Genomic DNA, 19,773 nt, shown 5'->3' with positions numbered 1-19,773 from the left:
TAATATCATCTCCACCTGTTGCCATTTTCGACGTTGGCTATCAATCACAACTCGCTAGTTATGCTAGGTCTCACGTGACTGCGCAAGCGGGCCCTCTAGAATTCCTTGGAGCCATAGAAAGTCTTAAAGAATACGCCCATTGGCTACTAATCCAAATATGATTGGTTGATCAAATTGTCAATCCAAATGTACTCTCTCATTACGTTTAATGGTCAGGGCATTCTATAAGGGAAACAGAATACCCTGGATGGAGGATATTCTACCCAGAGACACGATAGAAAAATATCTGATTGGTTGAATTTTTTTCCAACAGAAAACCACCCAAATGTGCAGTGTATGCAACGAAAACTACAGAAACAAGTCGGAGTAATTATTCTATTTATAAAATTAATAAGATACGTTTCTTTTTCATCTGAGGATTTCAGGGCCTTCTCTGAATACCTTGAAGGCCCTGAAGATTCGCCACTGTTTTGGTATCTCTAATATACTTTATGCACTACTTAGATATAACTCAAATGAATTCACAATAACGATATTATCATGATATCTACGATTATCATAATTAGAAAATGCTAGCGATCAAACCCATCTTTAACTGTGTTTTATGTGTACTTTGTCTCTTTTTTGGGTAAATAAGTTACCGTCAAATTACAAGTGGAGGTGAAAAGAGTCTGTACCCATAATTGGAAAAAAATTAAAAATAGCAAAAAGAACAATTACATTTGAACTACTCAATTCATAAACAAAAGATAAACAAGGCTGAAAATCTCAGCTAGTTTGGTCATATATGGTTTCACAGTAACGTCTAACTACTGCCAACTAAAGCTGCCGTCTACTAGTTAGCTCAGTTAGCTGAGCAGCTAGCAGTCCAGATTAAGAGCTCCAAGCAGCAGGAGTGTTGGTGTTGTTGCTGGCACACGAGTTGTGGACGGGGATGTGGCTAGCTGGTTAGCGTCCTTAATATTCTTTGACATACAAAACACAGACATCATTATTTCGCACTTACTGATCATTTCAGTTATGGTTTGAATGTTTTCAACAATAATTCTTACATATTAGACCTTTTACCTTCAAATAGCCCTTTGAAATTATGAGAATAAGCCATAAGTGTCCTCACTATCCTGAATGTCCTCACTATGCAGTTAAAAACCTAAGAGCCTCACTCTATACCAAATACAAGTATACACACACTTCGTTTATGGTTTTTGATTCATCACACAAACCCTGTTTTTTTTCTACAGAAGAAACTTTTAACACAGAAGTAAATACAAGTGCTTTTTTTTATTAACTCCTTATTTCAGTTATAAATCGATTTAAGCAAAGGTTTTTTCAAATGACTTGACATGTAGTGCATTTGCAAGCAGCAACCCAAGTTCATTTAAGATTCATAAAAAAATCATTAAAAAAAGAAAGATTAAGAAACAAATAAACATTGTGTTATCTGAGATCATGTGAGAACACTGCACTGCTGACTTTCTTCTGTTTGGAGAAGCAGGACTCTAGCCAGTCTGTCCGGACCGGGACAGCCTGAGTGAACCGATCCACCAGATCCTGGAGCTCCTATTCACACAGATCACAACAGTACGATTAAACATCAAATACAGTTGTCGAGTAGTTTCTCCGGGCTTTGCTTTCTCCTCAGCCTCTGCTCTTTGATAAAGGGCTTGAAAGTCTTTGGCCCCTTTCTAAAATTAGTCACCGCCTTAAAGTATGTATAATAATGGAAACTTAGATGTAATTCTGAGGTCAGATTACTATCAGAAGATCAGAGAGACACTAACCTGTGTGTGGATGCTGTTCTCCACCTCTGCAACTATGTGGGTGACCTCCGGACTCATGATCTCCTCCTCTTCTCCATCATAAGTGCACTGCCGCTAAGGAGCCGTGACATTTTGACGTTATAGTGCAATCATAACACATCTGTGCTTCCTGTGTTTTTCTTTTCTTTATCCTTTCACACATCCACACAAACTGCTGCGGGTGTTCACAAGCTATAATCAGGTGCTAATTACATGCCAACTGTTGCTCTTCACATGCTTAAACATGCTCATTAGTGGATGATTCAACACCTTACCTGGAAAGATGTCTAAATGTTAGAAATACATGTTTTGACATAAACTCAATGCCATAGTTTGCAATATTCTATGAAAGGATATGTGATAAGGTAGCGGGCCAGCCTCTTCCTTTCTGATGCAGGCAGGTTGTAGAAAAACACATGGACTCCTCTCATGAAACTTGGAAGCGCTGCAGGGCCGGTGCTCTGGCGAGGAGCTGAGGGGCCGGGGGTTTCTGCTTCTGTGTCGTCACTCGACCTGTCTGAGTTATGTACCTGTGGTTGAGGGGAGGATGTTGATGTCGCAGAGGTGGATGTCTGAGCTAGAGCAGTTTTCTTCGCTGTTCTGCTGTGATAGTATCTGTGTCATGCAAGTTAAAGGTAAATGACTCCAACCTTTCTTTGAAAAAAAGTCACCCTTTTCAGATTTAATCTACTGACAACTTTCAAAGATACATGAACGTGGGAATGCCTCTGGAAGCCAGGTGTTTCCTGATAAGCCTCTCTGTGCCGTACCAGTTGAAGCCTTTGGTGGAGTGTCCGATGCGTGGAAGGTGTACACTCGCTTTGTGGGGAAAAACACAAAGATAATTCAGAGAAACTGTCAGTGAGGGTTTGCATGACAACAGCATTTCCTATGTTTAAGATCCGCTCGAGCTGAACTTTAGGAGGAGCGGCTGTCACTGCTGTTGTAGTTTGAGGTTTGGATGGTGAACAACACATTCTGCAAAGTGAACAAACAAAGAAGCAGGAAATTTAAGCTTGAATCAGGTCCTCTATTGTGAAGAATAACCCAAGGGAAATCAAATTCTTCTCATGTTTAGTTCTCCAGTAACTTGTCAACAAGAATTTGTCTGTGATGGCAGCCAGATAACACACAGCACGTCAAGATTATCTTGTCAGTCAGGTCTAACAATAAGTACAAACATCATGCCCCCCTTTCTTTGTCCTTACAGATGTTAGATAATCCACAGGCCTTGATGTGAGCAGTTTTATGTAGGAATTATTTTCTTTCTGTATCACCACACAGATGAAAGCGTGCATCTACTCATGGATGAGAGGCTCATGCACATGAAAGCACAGAATGTAAACAGTGATGGCATCCTCCATGGCTGAGTTTTAGCTACCTTAGTTAGCCGTCTTCCGCGTGGATGCAGAAAGAAACATGTTTTTACCTAAAACTGCTCATGACAGGGTCTGTGAAGTAACTGCGTCATGATTTCTGGAAAGAGAGATTTGTTGTAGAGTTTTATTTGCTTGCTTGCTTTTGAACTTTGAAGCTAGAAAGGTGTCAGGTTCCACCCAATATAAAGAAAGTACAACAGTATGAAACTGTGTTGTCCTTTAAAGTAAGTTTTTTACATCAGTTTTTTTTGGCATGAAAACTTAGAGAGGTTGTTCATTTAGTTTAGTTTAGGTATAAAATAATCAGTCAATGAAGACTCTTTTGATTTAAATCTGTTCCAAGAACAACATAGTGCACCTTTAAGGACTTTGATATTCAGTGCTTCGCCGTACCCTTGTTTCTTTTGGCTGCAGTGTAAATCTTCTTCAGACCATCATCCAGAGCCGTCAGATAGATCCCTGACAGGTTGTTGGCTCTGTCTCGTTGCTGTGCCACTATCAGGGCCAGCTGAGTTCACAGAAAAGAGATGTGAACAGGTTAAAACTTTATCGTATTTGTTGTCACAGTCTTATCAGCTGTCACTCAGTCACACCTTCACAATTCTGTCGCCACACATAAACCCACACACAGAGTATCACACTGCTGATCATTACTACTGAAAAGAAGCGACACATATCACGGAAGAAGCTTGCATTTCCAGGCAGCAGTTTCATTTCAACAGAACTTACTTGATCCTGGCCGTCTAATCTTGACTGTTTGTCATCTATGGGGAAGAGAAGCACATTTCCAAGGTCCAAATCTGAAAGAAATTATAGATTCACACTTGATAGTGCTTCATTCTCAAGCAAACTTTAGAGAAAAAATTGTTTAAAGGCATGAGCAATGATTTTCTTTGCAATCATGGTTAATCATACCTTTCATCTTGCCGGCCAGCTCATACTGCTTTCGTGGTTCATCAGATCTCACCTCCAGAGCTGTAAACAAGCCTCCCCTGCCCCACCGGCCTGAGTCATCTACAAACAAACAGTTGTAGGAGAAGTGCTAAAGAGTCAGAACCCCTCCCTTTATCAGTCTATCAGACTAAGTGACATGTCGCTATGGTAATGACAAGGCAATAGATGTTTCTTACCAACACAGTGGACAATGATAGCATCTCCCTGAGCGGTGTGAGGATGAGTAACATCACCCAGAACATAGTGGATGGCCGTACTGTCAGAGTCTATGGAACACACACTGCTGTCATCCTCCTCCTCCTCTTCTTCTTCTTCACTGTCAAGAGAAGGCAGGCACCGAGATCTGTATCCGCATGACTCCCACCACGCCATTCTGCATGAAAGAAACATATCAAGTTAAAGAAAAACTGTTTGTGAGTTCAAAAAAGGAAGAACTGATTAAGAGATCTTTACTTTTTCTTGTATTTCTGCTCTTGTTGCTTCTTCTTAAGGTCCTCCTGCATCTTGGCTCTCTTGGCTGCAGCCTCCTCCCTCTTCTGGCGCCTCAGTTCCAGCTCAGCCTCAGTAAGAGGTTTTCTCTTCCTGGTTGGAATCTGAAGGGCCGCTGACACTGAAACCTGGAAGCACATGGAGGAAATCACACTCTTGGTCATGTAGTTAAATATGTAGAGTACACAAAGTTCCAGAATATTCCACTAACAATCATTACATTAAGAGGGGTGGAGTCAACCTTTGATAATGAGTTCAATAGAAACATATTGTCACCCTAATTACCATTTTAATGTCTAATCTGATCATCTCTCTCTGGTTGGAATGAATGATTTCTTCCAGCACGTTTGTCTCATGTGGCGGTAACATTAGGCGACGCGCCAGAAGACACAAAAAAGGTCTGTGACTGATTCAACTTTTTTGTATTTTAAATTATTTTAAAAGATTCAAGGGTTTGTAACTATAAAATGCATCTGCAAAAACACACGGCAATTAATGTGTATTGACACTTTATGATTTATACGTCTTTATGATTCATTAATGCTAATTTCAACTCAAGGACACCACAAACAAACATGACAACAGTTTGTTTTTACATATCAAAGGGTTTTTGGTTTAGATTAGTGACTGAGTAGATGAAACACCCAATTATGTTGAAAATCAAGCATTTTTTAATGAGTGTTTTTAAATGTAAGCCTATCCCTCAACCTTGAAAACATATTGGTTAAAAACAAGACATTTTCCAAACATCCAAGACTTTGTACAAACCCTGAATAAACAACAACAACAACAACAACAACAACATGGTTCTTTGTCAGCCCAATTTAACATGTTCCTGTCACTCTGGAGTGAAGGAGACAGCCTTACTCCAGCTTTGTGTCGTAGAGCTCGTCCCTCTCCTGCAGTTCTCTGGAACTCATCCAGCTGTTCCTCCAGCAAACGGTCGAAACTCTTCTGGTCTTCAGTGCTGGGATCCTTACTGTAATCTTTCCCCTCAAAGCAGTACATGTGGTCTGAGGAATGGAACGACATGAGGGTGAGTAAGCAGAGTGAGTGCTCATGATGTTTGGAAAGATAAAGATGAAATCTGTGGTGTATTTTCATGTGTGGTTAAGTTTCTCACAGAAAGAGAACCAAAAGTAAAAGTGAGATTTTTCCAGTGCATGCCAGTATGACCCATCTGAGATATAAACCTACTTTGTCCGTCCGATTCAGAGGTGCTTTCTTCCTCCTCCACTTCCTCTTTGAGTGAGGTGAAGTCTTCATCAGCCACCCACTGACCGTCACGTGATGGACCGAGGATCTGCTCCAGTTTCACGTCCTGTACAGAGCTCTCCTCTGATGATAAAAGCTTATCCACCCCAAACTTTAAGATCTCACTCAGCTGTAGGGCAGGAAACATGAGAGGTGACTGGTGACGGTGATCGCAAAGGGTTGGAGGGGTTTTGTATTAAAAGTGGAGTGAGACACTGAGGTCTGCAGGATTCAGAGAAGATAGATAATGGCATTGTGTTTCAGAGTGAGTTAACAAACCTGCAGTCCTGCAGCAGCTGACTGAGCCTGGTCCAGCAAAGAGAAGCGTCCCTCCTCAATAACAGTGTTGGTGAGGTGCAACTTGGATACAGCACGGGAATACATTATCTCCTCCACAGTGTCTCTAGCCAGAAGGCGGACTACTTTCACAGGCCTGTAATCAGTCAAAGTCAATCAGAGATCAAAGGCTTTCATCACCTTTTTTAATATCATATTTCCATTAAGTTGGGAGAGATTTGAATAAGCAGGGTCAATGTCAGTTCAGCAAGGGGTGTGATTTAGTCCCTGATACAGCGTCTGAGTTAAGCTTTAAAGCCTTTGATGCAGCTAAATAGCATCTTTCATTACGCTGTATCAGCCTTTTAAATGCCTTCTCTTTCAAACAGCTTTCGCTCGGTTTACGCTCGGATTCCCAAAAAGTTGGAGTGCTGTGTTAGACATCAATTCAAGTAATTAAATGTAATTATTGGTAAATTAACTTCTAAAGTTCCCAAACAGATGGGTTTTTTAAAGATTTCCACAACTTTACAAGTTTTTTGTTGGCAGTGTCCCAATGTGTCTGAAATATGTTTGCATAACATTCAAAATAAGCATATTTACAAATAACGATGAAGTTGATGAAGTAAAATTAAATACATTGATTTTCCTCCTTTTTTCCTCCAAGGATTTCAAGTTCCGTGAGAACTCTGGGCTAACAGCTCAAGGATACATTAGCTGCAACTAGTTGAACCCCCCTAAACCCCAACTGAACTGCCTGCAGTTGATTGCATAGGGTAATGTTGGCACCAAGTTTTTACTGACAGTTCTGACAGTTACAGGAGTGAAATGCTCGATTAGTGGAGAACTCTTAGTGGTATCGTCAGGATATTCTCCATGCTGAGTAAAGTTGTGGCATGCTTCTTTAATTAAGGTGCAATAAGCGGCTGAGAATAATAAGTCACACACCTGTTCTGACCAATCCTGTGGCAGCGTGCAGCAGCTTGCAGGTCATTTTGAGGGTTGAAGTCACTGTCAATGAAAATGACCGTGTCAGCAGCTGTTAGGTTCAAGCCCACTCCCCCTGCAAAGACAACTTGTCAGGAAGCCGAAGCACAATGTCTGAAAACTTTGCACTCTGAACTTGCAAACTTATTATTTACGTGCTTATTTACTTACACAGCTTCAAGTTTTAGACACAAAAAGTGACAAACTGAGACAGGAAATTAGGTTCCTCTCATCTTACTTTCACACTGCGTATGAAACACGCAAAGACAAGCTGCTGGCCTTATTTACACAAGTGTCATCCTGCTGCAGCTCTTATCTCTGTGCCATCACCCCCCTTTCCTCTCTCAGCTACTTCTATAAAGCCGCCCATAGATTTTGATATGTGAGTGCGCTTGCAATTGCAGCTCAGTGACTGTGGACCAAATTACTCTGTTATCTGCAAACTTGCAAAAATGTTATTTAGAGGGTTGCAATTAATCACTCTTACCACACACACACACACACACACACACACACACACACACACACACACACACACACACACACATTTATAAGCCATTTATGTGACAAAAGGGGCTCTAAAATTAAAAGTCTTAACGTGTTTCTGATGAATAGGAGAAAATAATTGTACAAATTCTGCATCTCTGATACGTTAAAAAGGACAATATGAACATTACTGAAACCTGATAATGTTCAGTTTGATCCTACACATAACACAATTTTCCTTCCTGTTCACGGTTTAGGTTATAGGTTTCAGTCACCTGCTTTAGTGCTGAGAAGAAACACAAAGACGTCTTTGCTGCTGAAGTTCTTCACCGCTAGATTGCGTTCCTCTCCTCGGACGGACCCATCCAGACGTTCATAGCTATAACCTGATTAGAAAAGCTCAATTTAGTGCTTATATTTGTGGAGAGAAACAAAAACGTATACAGTTAAATGAGTTGAAACAGACAGTTAAGTCAGTCAGAGTAAGATTCTCCCCGTTTACCTCGATACTCCATGTAATCCTGAAGTATGTCCAGCATCCTCGTCATCTGAGAGAACAGCAGGACCCGATGACCCCTTCACCACAAACATAATGAGAGAAATAAAGTTAGACACTGTTTATGGAAGAGTTAGTGACTTCAAAAACATTTGCTGGCAAAATTTGCCTAAGCTGCCACCAGGTGGAGCCCAAAGACAAGTAGATTGACAGACCCTTTCTGAAGGTAAGTCAGCATGCTGTCCAAAAGGCACAGTTTCCCACTGGCTTCAATGAGATGCTCCCCCATCTCAAAAGGCTCCGGTTCCACCCCTACACAACAAACACGGAACAACTTATGAGTATGATGTACTGTATGCTTCTCCTGTATGTACATCTCATCTACTATTACTGACATCAGTCTTGTTCAGCCTTCATTTATCAGTGAGCACATCTCACCATCAAACAGGTACGGGTGGTCAACACACTTTCTGAGGTTCATCAAGATGTTCAGCAGCCGCGTCTTCTGATCATTTCCAAAAGCCTCTGAAAGCAGAGAGCCATGAGAAGTGAGTTTATGATGATTTAGGCATCAGAAAAGTGCATTCTGCAAAGCTTTAGCACCATAGTAGAGTTAGACTGACAGTATATGGGAAGCTACTTGAGCACTGGAGAAGCAATGGCAAGATAAATTATAATAAAACATCCCTTCTTCTCTGGCCCAAATGGTTGGTAGCTTCTGTAGTTAAGTATACAACAAAATAGCAAAAAGTAATCTAACTGTTTGAATCACTATGCAAATATGAATGTAAAACGCTGACTACCGCTGTACTAATTGTGCCAACGCTAAAACGTTCATCTTTAAAATGTACCATTCTTTGTGTATTTTGGTTACAACTCTTGAAATAAATAAAAGATCATTTTTCATGTTAAGTGTTTCTATATATAAAAAAAATGAGTATTGACTTGTATATATCATCATTTTTAAACTATTCATATGTCAATATTTTTATAGGCCTGAAAAACAGAACAGAAAAAAACAGCATGGGTTGGACTTCAGACCACAGTGCACACGTCTCACCCAGATCCTTCATCAGAACAGCTTTGTAGTATTTCTTCTGCAGAGCCGACATGCCGTGGTACATCACCAGCTCTGTTTTCTTCGGCAGATCTACGGCCACTTCCGACTTGACTCTACGGAGCAGGAAGGGCTCCAGGACACTCTGCAGCTCAGCAGCTGGAAACAGAGGAACAGTACGAGGGACTCAGTGTGCCCGTGTTCATTTAATGAGCAGTTACCATGACGACCTGCTTAATGGGCTTTTCCACAACAAGTGCAATACCTAGAATAAATCACAAATTGTATATTCATATTTGACAGGACCTTATCTTTCAAAATTGCCTTGACTAGGATGCATGTTTGGATACACGTCACTGGAAACCTAACCTGCTAAATGTAATCCATACTTTTGTCCTGTGATGATCATGTTACATCATTCTAGTAAAATAGAGACTCGTCATACCAAGAGCTGGTTGACTCTGCACATTGGAGTAAGTGTTTAGGAAGCTGTCCACGTCATCAGGTGTGAAGATGCTGGGCTGAATGAAGCTCAGCAGGGAGTAGAGCTCCTGCAGGTTGTTCTGGATGGGGGTTCCTGTCAGCAGGACTCTGAAGCCAACTGAGAACTACACAAATAAAGTACGGGGGGAAGTTAAAAACAATCCTAATAGTGAGAAAAATTAAGAAACTATTATGTCACAACTCAAACCAGGTGAAACTCCGTACCTGTGTCAAGGTTTTGTGCAATAGTGAATTCTGATTCTTTAGTCTGTGAGCTTCATCCACCACAAGCACCTTCCACTTCCACCTGAGGAGCAGAGTGACTCTCTGATTACATGGAAACATTATTAACAACATTATGAGATCACTCCTTATGATTAGATCCATAATGTCAATCTGAGAACACACTCACCGCCTCAAGAATGAAACATCTTTGAGACACAGCTGTAAATAACAGAATAATAAAAAACATGTCAGTTTCAACCAAGATAAAAGTTTACACACGTTGTTCTCACAGATTATCCACAGACCTCATATGTAGTGAGCAGAACATGAAAGTCCTGCGTGTCCGTTTCCCTCTGAAGCTCAGCCCGTCTCTCTTTGTCTCCCTTGTAACACAGCACAGTCAGAGAGGGGGCAAAGCTGTAACCACGTAAAAAAACAGGTGTAGGATTTTATACATGGACGGTTTTATGGGTAGACAATGAATATACAGTATGTAAGATTATATTTGAATGTGATCATACCCTTCCAGCTCCTTTCTCCAGTTCTCCATGACAGAGAGCGGGCTCAGCACCAAGAACGGGCCTTTCTTCCCCAGAGCTCCTGACATGTACACGAGCAGAGAGATCGTCTGAAGGGACAAATTATCATCATGAATTCTTGACATACAGTTAAATGATATATACAGACTGATGTAATTTATGTTCAATGCAAAATAGGGAACAAATAAAGTAACTCAGAGTCATTTAATCATACAAAATGATAATAATAATTCAACTGCGTAGCTTCCATCTGTCACTATTTAACAGCTGGCCCAACAAAACCCAACTCAGTAAAATAATCAGTATTAAATAAATTTGAAGCATTTGTGCCCATCTCTGATTGTCAGTTAGTACATTTTTAAGGATTTAAATTCGTCATGACGATTAACCAATTGATGATTAATCATTTAACATCCCAAGCTGCCCCAAAGCCAAAAGGTGATCAAGTCGTCATATCGCTTGTAGTGGCGGATTTGTTCGAAATTATAATGCCCTTTGTCCAAATAAAAAACATTATCAACAAAATCAAAATCAGATAAAAAGTCAATCTTAAGCAGGGTTGTGACAAAACAATTTTCCAGTCATTTTGGTACGGTTTTGCAGTTTATTTTCCTTTTGAGTGGAAAACAATTGTCAATGCTGTCTGCGTCTCTCTTGCCCTGTCACCCTTGTAAAAACCATAAACCTTTCCCACCACCTGCCTCGTCATATATTCACCTGTACCAGTGCCTTCAAAACAAAAGCCTAATCAAATATTCAAAATCACCCAAACAATGCTTCTAATATTGCAATCAAACTAATTAACTAACTTGTACACATCAAAACATTAACAAAATATATAAATGTTGACATGATATTACAAAACAATGAATAGCTCCAACATCGCTTGTTCTGTCCAAATTACACGCCCAAACATAAAGATATTGCATTTATATAAAAGGAAATAAAAGCAGCACATAAATGACTCTACCCAGACAGTAACATTGTAATGTAACTTATTACTTTAACATGAAGGTAACTAATAATATGTAATATATTGCTTTTTCTTTTTTTTTTTTTTTTTTTTTACTGTAACTGTAACTGTAACTTGCCCAACACTGGTTATAAAGGGAGACTGATGGATCTCATACCTGGCAGGTTTTTCCCAAACCCATCTCATCTCCCAGGATGCATCCCTGCTGGTTCTTCAGGCACTGAGTTAACCACTGCACACCATCCAGCTGGTAAGGTCGCAGCTGTATCCCTGCGAGCAGAGCCAGCGTCACAGTTTATCACCCAATTATACCAGGAAGGACAAATAAAGATGGTGAATCATTTGATAACAGTGGGTCGATAAACTCCCGTCACAATTAATTAAAAAGTTAAACATTGTCTAAAGTAGCAGGTAGCTAGTTCATGTTAGCTCAACTATGAATGGAACTTTAAGCTAACTGAAAAACTTTCCGTTGGTTCAGTTAAAAGCCTCCGTTACCTCTCAAACCCCACTTCTGTACGTCACTCTGACCCACAGACGTCTTCTTCTTCTCCGCTACGCTGTTTTTTATTTTCAGTAAAATGTCCGACATGTTTCCGCAGCAGCAGGGTTGTCATGTACACTAAACTCGCCCCAGCACTGACATGTTCAGACGAGTGACCGCTCGGTGTTGTCATCCAGTCCAGCTTCACTTCCGGGATGAGGTCACGTGGGGCTGGGAAAAAAAGGCGCGTCACGGAACCGCGCGCTTATTTATGATTAATATGTAAACATGAATGAAAACATGCAGGATTACGTCACATACATTTGTTGTAAAGCACTTTTATTTTTTCAAGAATCAAAATACTGACACATCACCAAGATCAGACGTCAGCAACCTTTATTATGATTATATTTATTAAAAAAAAAAAAGTTGTGTCTTATAATGAGGGTAAAACAGCCTAAAAAAATCTAAATTAGCCCATCAAGATTATTAATATACTAAATGAGCATTAATCAATATTTTCATTGTGCTTATAAGGTACTTGAACTTTGCATTTCTGTTTCAATGATGCATTTATGAAACTTATAACTAGCCTACAATAAATAGAATAGAGTAGCAGTACAAAACGATATATGCTTACTTAAGTCCTCTCTGTGTTTATGAAAATGTACAAAAATAAACAGTATCCTCCTTTGATAATAAGTAAAACATATAGTGACGGAAATATTAAAAAAATGGTAAAAGTAAATAAAAAACAACACACATAGCACAGTTTCAATTATTAATTTTTTGTTTTGTTTATACTAAAGTCCATTTCAGTGTTAGGTAATTCTTCTTCTATCCTCAGCCACATGCAGCAATCAACCCTCAGACTTGAGAAAAAAAACACAATGATAACAGCTCAGGATCGCTCAGTTAATTGACAAAATCATAACATAATAGAGTTTCAATTCTGTGTGTATAAGGCTACACATTCTTACTGTCAGCCTAAAACGGTGATGGACAACGAAACAAAACAAACATTTCCATGTAAAATGTCAAAGCCAAATGGAGCCAATGTAGAGGGTCTCCTGGAAAGAAATTCACATAGATCAGACATCCAGACAAGGTATGAATGTGATTTTCATTCTGAACATTTTAGCAGCTAATTTTTATGAACTGTGCTCAAAGGACAAACCTCAGTAACGGGATGTAAGAGACTGTCACTCTACCTGCAAAAAAAACACATTTTGTGTCACAATTTAATATTTTTACTGTATTTCAGACTTAAAACCATGAGGATAAATTGTGACTCACCAGAGAATTAACACCATTGTCAGGATGTAAAATAAAAGAGCAAGTCCAGCCCTCTTCCACTGCAAGAAAAGGGATGAATCTTAATCAATACTGTGTCATATTCTTTAATTAATTTGTAATTTGTACGCTAACCCGGAGTTGGCATCGCTCTGGTTCCCTTGACTAAAAACCTATGACATTTTTTAATTGGATTTTGGACCATCGCCGAAAGACAGCTCTGTGGCAAACACACGTTTATGACGTTGATGAAGGTTCTCACTCATCCAGGTTGTGTTTCTGTTTGTTGAAGACGTTTCACCGCTCACCCAAGAGGCTTCTTCAGTTCTAACTAACTGGAGGGGAGTTGCAGGCTTTTAAACTCTGTGTTCAGGGTTATTAGAGTCGTTAACCCAACAAGTCAGCGACCCACACGTGTCCTTAACGACTCTGTAAGGACACTCCCGTACAGGGTTTAAAAGCCAGCAACTCCCCTCCAGTTAGTTAGAACTGAGGAAGCCTCTTGGATGAGACGAGGGAACCTGAAGTGCAAACATGCTAAATGATTTCTGGGTTTTAGGACTCATTGCTACAGCACTATGTCAGAAGTAAATCTCTTTAAGCTCACTCACCCAGAAGACTGCAAGGAGAGTCAACAGAAGACATATCTAGAGTAATGAAGGGACAAATGTGAATAAGACATGGATTCTTTTTTCTTTAAAGATTGTTTTATAGACGTGAAACAGTAAAAGGAAAAATCAGCAGTTAGTTTTGTGCACTTACAATGATGGCCAGTGGTCTTGCTTTGTCCCATATCCATGTCAACTGCTGCAGTAGTCCCATCAGAAACTTTGAGCAGTAAGACAGGAGCCTAGAATAAAAAACATGATCTTTTAAGAGTCTGTATTCTGTTTGTATACACTGCCCACAGTGATGCTAACTACTGGCTTTATAATACAAAAGTTCCATCATCAGCTGATTGAATCTGATAAATCTTTACTTTTGTGGGCACTGACCTGCAGAGCACCTTTCCAAAAGTGTTTATGGGCCGATAAATTAGTTATCAGCTTTTTTCTACCACATTACATACGTTATTATAACAGCCACTAAAATCCACTATCTGTTGACCTCTAATCGTTATCTACCTTTACTTAACAAAACCTCACAAATGGGATGAAAAACGGACAGACAAAACACATTTTATGTCATAAAGTTGTTTTTTTGTTTGTTTTTTAATTACTAACCAGTAAATCAAAAAGCCTCCAAGGATGCCAAATAACAACGCAAGTCCAAAGCCTGACCCCTATAAGAAAAAAAAACTGCTGTTAAAGAGAGATGGGACTTCATAGTTTAGTCAGTTATAAATGATCATAAATCTCTGTCTGCTAAGCTCACTCACCAAGAACGCTGCCAAGAGAGTCGACACAAGGCCCGCCTAGAGCAAAGAATGAGACAGATATAAATATTATTTACATCAGTTTCTTTGAACATGTCAGTTAATGTTTGGCCCTCATGCTTTATCGATGGTGACAGAAAAGTACGATTCTGTATTTACCATTTAGAAGTCTGTAGACTGAGGGTTAATCAGGCCGTATAGACATGAAACAGTAAAAGCAAAACTCGTTTTGTGCACTCACAATGACGGCCAGCGTAGTCGCTATGGCACGAATGCTTTTCACCGGCTGCAGTAGTCCCTTCAGAAACTTGGTGCAGCTAGACAGGATCCTAAAAACACAGTTAAAACTTAAATTCTTTCAAGAGTCAAATCAAATTCTGCTTACGGCCCAATAAAGCGTTGGGCTGGCTCTGCATTATGATGATGAAATAAGTGTGTGATTGGTTTCACTCCTTTAAACTGTATTAAAGTCGCTGAGGTGGCTTTGAGAAGCCTGAAACCTGTTAAAGTTTTATTATGTTTTATGAATCTGATGCTACTGTCCTGCATTCATTTACGCATTAATTCATCTTTAGGTTGTATTGCAAACCAAACCCATACTGAGTGGGCCTAATCAATACATACACAACTCAATCAGCTCAGTAAAGGAAGCATAAAGAAGAAAAATAAAAAATTTTGGAGATGAACGTGTAGCATTTGTGTGTATGTGCAGCAGGACAAGTGTGAAGCAGAGACAAGGCCTCACTTTTTGCAGGTCTCCACCATCTTCATTATGTCCTCCCTGGAAAGTAATTCACATAGATCAGACTTCCAGACAGGAAACAAAAGACATTTTGACTCTGAACATTCCAGCTGATTTGAATGAAATGGTGTTTAAATGACAAACCTCACAGATGGAATTGACGACTGACTGATCCTGCAGACAAAACACGTTTTATATCATTATTTATTCATTTTTTAAAATTTAAAATCCATTAAAACAAATCGTGACTCACCCGGTACACAACAAGCCTCCAAGGATGCCAAATAACAAAAGTCCAAGTCCAAACGTCGACCACTATAAAAAGAAAATACAACAGCTGTCAAAAAGAGATGAGACTTCATCACAAATGTATTAGTCAGCTATAAATGATCATGAATCTCTGTCTGCTAAGCTCACTCACCAAGAAGGCTGCACAGAGAGTCGACACAAGGCCCGCCTAGAGCAAAGAATGAAACAAATGAAAACAACAACATTTACATCAATTTCTTTGAACGGTAAAAGCAAAAATCAGCAGTTCATTTTGCGCACTCACACTGACGGCCAGCGCTGGCGAATTCTCATACATCGCTTTGACTTTGTTCACTAGCTCCACCAGAGGCTGAATGCTGTCTGACAGGATCCTAGAAGAAAAAAATTGTTAAAATGTAAATTCTTTCAAGAGTCTGTATTCAGTATTTCAGGGTCGCTGTCATCAGAAGTTGCTGAGGTAGTCAGATTCTCAGCCGCAAGGCGACAGAGTGCCAGAGATTCATCCTGAGATGCTGAAGGCTCTGGACGTTGTTTGGCCATCTTGGTCATCATGCCTCTGTGCATTTGGTGCTTGGAAGTCGAGGACAGAATTTTCTTTAGGCGTGTTCCAATCATTCTACTTCACCTTGTTAGGAAAGTTTATCCCAGAGTGCTGAAAAGGAGGCTCCAACTTTTAATTCAGGAGGAACAAAATGGATTCTATCCTGATTCACTTTTTTTGCAACCATAAAGAAGAAAAAGAAGCATTTTTGGATAACAAACATGTGCAGCAACCTTCAGCACAAAGACGAGGTCTTACTTTGAGGAGGTCTCAACCATCTTCATTATGGCCTCCCTGAAAAGTAATTCACATAGATCAGACATCCAGACAGGAGACAAAAGACATCTTGATTCTGAACATTTCAGCTAAATAAATGGTGTTTAAATGACAAACCTCCGATTCGGGATGTATGTCAATAGGTACCTACGGACAAAACACATTTTATGTCACAATGCGATATTTATTTCAGGTTAAATTCCATTAAGACAAATTATGACTCACCAGATGAATGACAAGACTTGCAAGATGCAAAATAACAGAGCAAGTCCAGCGCTCTTCACCTGTAAAAACAAAAAACAAAAAATACAACAGCTGTCTGAGAGAGATGGGACTTCATCACAAATGTATTAGTTACTTGTCAATGAAACTAAACTCACCCAGAAGGCTGCGCAGAGAGTCAACACAAGGCATGCCTAGAGGAATGAATGCAACAAATGTAAATAACATCATGGATTTTTTATGGTTTGACCCTCATCCTTTATCAATGATGACAGAATCAGTAGGATTCAAATTTCAGGTTGTGAATTCAGACACAGGTCACTTAATCCCATCTAAAGATGGATTTTCATCGCTTTCTTTTGTGATTGGCCTTGAGTACATTTTAAAGGAACAATGACAATGAAGTCCTCCATTATACCTCCTCATATTTTCCTTATTTATTTCCCTTCAGCAGTCTGAGGTCACATAGACATGAAACAGAGCAACAGGACAGCAACAGGTTTCTTGAACTCACAATCACTGCTGCCGTGGCGTGCACTCTTGTTTCGTCAAACATCAACGTCAACTGCTTCTCTGGCTCCATCAGAAACATGGTGCTGTATGAGAGGATCATAACAAATGTGTACAAATATAAAATCTTTAAAAAGTCTGTATTCCTAATATGTAAACACTGCTCACAATGATTCTAAGTGATGGTCATATTGTTTTAAAACCATCCCAATTTCCTCATCAGCTGCTTGGTTGTCACTGCTGTGGACACTGACCTGCAGACGCCACATGTGTTTCCAATAGTGTAAAACACAGTGAAGAGAGTAGGCCCAATCAGAGGGACACAGAGCATGTACACTCCCTGCAACACAGACATGGAGACAGGTGACGTGTGGCTTTCTGACACAAACTTCAGGTGTAAAACAGAGCTGGCTGCTGCTGACAAAAGAACAAAACATCACATCGGGACACATCAGCTCTCCCTGTGTTCTTCTTTGATAGTAATCAATAAATATGAGGTTTCTTTGTTTTCTTTGGAACCAGAGGGAGCCAGGCAGAGAAAGTGAAAGTGATGGAAACTGCCCCGCACATGGTGTGTGTATTATCTTCGTGTATGTGGCGTATTCCAGGCATACAGGAATTAAAAGTGTAGTGAAGTGCCGGTGTGATGTGGATGTGAATGTCTAAAAGTCGTTTTCGAGGTGACTTTTGCCGCATGTCGCAGTAGAAACAGGCCAGACGCTGAATCTGTAGATGACGCGACGCAGCAGCCGCACTCGACATGCGTGTGAGTGCATCCAGTGTGAACGAGTCTGACCTCTTCACGCTGAAAGGAAACGCAAAACGTCCAGTGTGTCCAGACAGATTTAACGTTCACACTGGACGCGTGAGACGTGCTGCGTCACGTCAATAATCAGTCAAGCCAAACTGATGTGCCACGTGCGTAATTGCGCACAGGCCTGTTAACGGAGAAGCGCACTTGGATCGTTTCTTACAGTGCAGGTGATGTGATGTGTTCCTCAGTATAACTTTTATAACCAATCCTGCCTTTTTTTAGCTGTTCAAATATCTTTTAACAGTTTTGCTGGATGATCACTTTATTTTCTTCAAAGGCGGATCTCTGGAGAAACTCTTAACAGCTGGATCTGCATCTGCTTTGCTTGTCTGGTTTTGCGGTTTATGTGAGTTATGTGATTTTCTGTCTGTAACCTGTTTAACAAACAGATGCTTATGAAGAACAAGCTGCAGCCTGTATTTATATTGTGTACTATCTATTTATACTGTGTACTGTGTATTTATACTGTGTATAGTGTCGGCTCAGAGGCACAGGAACCATTTCAAGTGACAGAAAACGTGTTCACTCTCCACACGTGGTTTTTTTTTTTAAGTCACCTCCATCAGAATATCACATGCAGACAGGAAGATGACAAACACGATAGGTGAGGTACAGCTTCTTTCTTATGTTCTCTTGCATACCCTCGGACCCACCACCCCCCGTTTGCTCGGTGTTTCAGCCGGATGAAAAGGTAAAACCACTTGTTATTAATAATAAACATGTCTATCCGTTATTATCAAAGTCAACCTCAATGTAAAGTGATGCAACAACTGCCTGTGTGAACACCGACTCGCGGATGAGCCTCAGCATCTCAGTGACGCAGTACACAGGCAGCCTGGAGCACAAATTTATAGATTTACATTTAGATTACCACTGAAATGTTTATCGATCCTCACCAAGATTAAGCACACAGCCGCCACCACGGAGCAGGAGATGAATCCCGTCATTCGTTTACCCCATTCTAAAGTAGAGGCTTCACTGGCAGTCTGCAAAAAAGAAGGAAAAAAAAAGAAAAAAACAACGCAGATAGATCACTAGTTATTATTAACACTGAAGATACTTTTTTTTAAAGTTTGGGCTTAAGTTTGTGTTTAGTATTTACCGATTTTAATTTGTCCATAGCTGAAGATCTTGTATGAGTCGGCTGGGTTGGTGAAGGAATCTGTTTCTGTTTCTAGCTGAGTGAGAACATGACCACGTTTCCTCAGGATCTGAGAAGATTGATAACTAGGTCACATGGCTGCTGGCACACCCATTAAATAACTGCAGGAGTGAATTTGCTGCTGGCACGTCAAGATAGAAACCCCCCAAATTAACAGCCAAAAACTCAGTGGCCTGGTTTATGACTTACACTTTTGGTAGAAGTAACAAAAAAATGTTGCTGCACGTCAGTGAGGTATTGTTGATGCTTAATGGTGGAGTATCACAGACAAGGTGATTGTCAGAGCAACATTGTTTCAAATAAAATGTCAGTGAAGTTTATCAAATCATTTTGTCAGTTTATTTTTCAATGCCCACACGTTTAATCACTTTTATTTGGAATGCCTATTTTCATACCAGCTTCGACAGTCCTGGAGTCATCAATTAAAGCAGGAACTACCAGAGAAGTGGTTTAAGGCTGTTATTACCTTTTATTCTAGGTCAAACAAAGCCTCGATCTTTGCCGTTCTTCTCTAGAAGTACTGGTGTGTGTCAAAATTGAGTCCTCCAGCTGCTCAGGAGCACTTCTGACTGCAAGTGAATTTGAAATGGACAATATGTACACTATATATATACAAATATATATCAATATCATTCCTTTGGAGTGAACTGTCTGTCCACTTGACAGACTCAGTGGTAAAAATTCATG

At 40.0% G+C, this 19,773-nt stretch overlaps 2 protein-coding genes across 3 annotated transcripts; both read right to left on the bottom strand.

The window, feature by feature from the left end:
- Window positions 1-1,262: 1,262 nt before the first annotated feature.
- Window positions 1,263-12,101, bottom strand: chd1l (chromodomain helicase DNA binding protein 1-like). Its single transcript, XM_030432176.1, has 25 exons — window positions 11,896-12,101; window positions 11,555-11,667; window positions 10,407-10,513; window positions 10,191-10,302; window positions 10,073-10,104; window positions 9,886-9,967; window positions 9,623-9,785; window positions 9,181-9,336; window positions 8,559-8,645; window positions 8,336-8,432; window positions 8,127-8,200; window positions 7,900-8,010; window positions 7,100-7,214; window positions 6,155-6,308; window positions 5,819-6,005; window positions 5,489-5,634; window positions 4,586-4,749; window positions 4,309-4,505; window positions 4,094-4,192; window positions 3,908-3,978; window positions 3,572-3,686; window positions 2,510-2,618; window positions 2,157-2,414; window positions 1,782-1,863; window positions 1,263-1,560 (listed from the first exon to the last, which is right to left on the bottom strand). Exons 1-25 carry the CDS (start codon window positions 11,987-11,989, stop codon window positions 1,438-1,440), a joined length of 3,048 nt encoding a protein of 1,015 aa, XP_030288036.1. The 5' UTR covers window positions 11,990-12,101; the 3' UTR covers window positions 1,263-1,437.
- Window positions 12,102-12,409: 308 nt separating this feature from the next.
- Window positions 12,410-19,565, bottom strand: LOC115591002 (uncharacterized). 2 transcript variants are annotated; one of them, XM_030432547.1, is made up of 22 exons: window positions 19,553-19,565; window positions 19,027-19,135; window positions 18,821-18,910; window positions 17,365-17,450; window positions 17,115-17,196; window positions 16,759-16,794; window positions 16,604-16,662; window positions 16,496-16,525; window positions 16,361-16,396; window positions 15,845-15,932; window positions 15,713-15,748; window positions 15,545-15,606; window positions 15,436-15,465; window positions 15,295-15,330; window positions 14,791-14,878; window positions 14,553-14,588; window positions 14,398-14,456; window positions 13,937-14,024; window positions 13,786-13,821; window positions 13,178-13,236; window positions 13,059-13,092; window positions 12,410-12,951 (listed from the first exon to the last, which is right to left on the bottom strand). In XM_030432547.1, the coding sequence occupies exons 2-21, from the start codon at window positions 19,042-19,044 to the stop codon at window positions 13,089-13,091; spliced, it is 1,059 nt and encodes a 352-aa protein (XP_030288407.1). In that variant the 5' UTR covers window positions 19,045-19,135; window positions 19,553-19,565; the 3' UTR covers window positions 12,410-12,951; window positions 13,059-13,088. The 2 variants fall into 2 exon arrangements, with proteins under 2 accessions (XP_030288407.1, XP_030288406.1); XM_030432546.1 differs by lacking the exon at window positions 19,553-19,565 and having other exon boundaries at window positions 19,027-19,221.
- Between the last annotated feature and the right edge of the window lie 208 nt (window positions 19,566-19,773).

This window comes from Sparus aurata, chromosome 11, assembly GCF_900880675.1.
Source record: "Sparus aurata chromosome 11, fSpaAur1.1, whole genome shotgun sequence".
Classification (NCBI taxonomy): Eukaryota; Metazoa; Chordata; class Actinopteri; order Spariformes; family Sparidae; genus Sparus; species Sparus aurata.
Note: the sequence above shows the minus strand (reverse complement) of the source record. Positions and strands in the feature narration are given on the sequence as shown.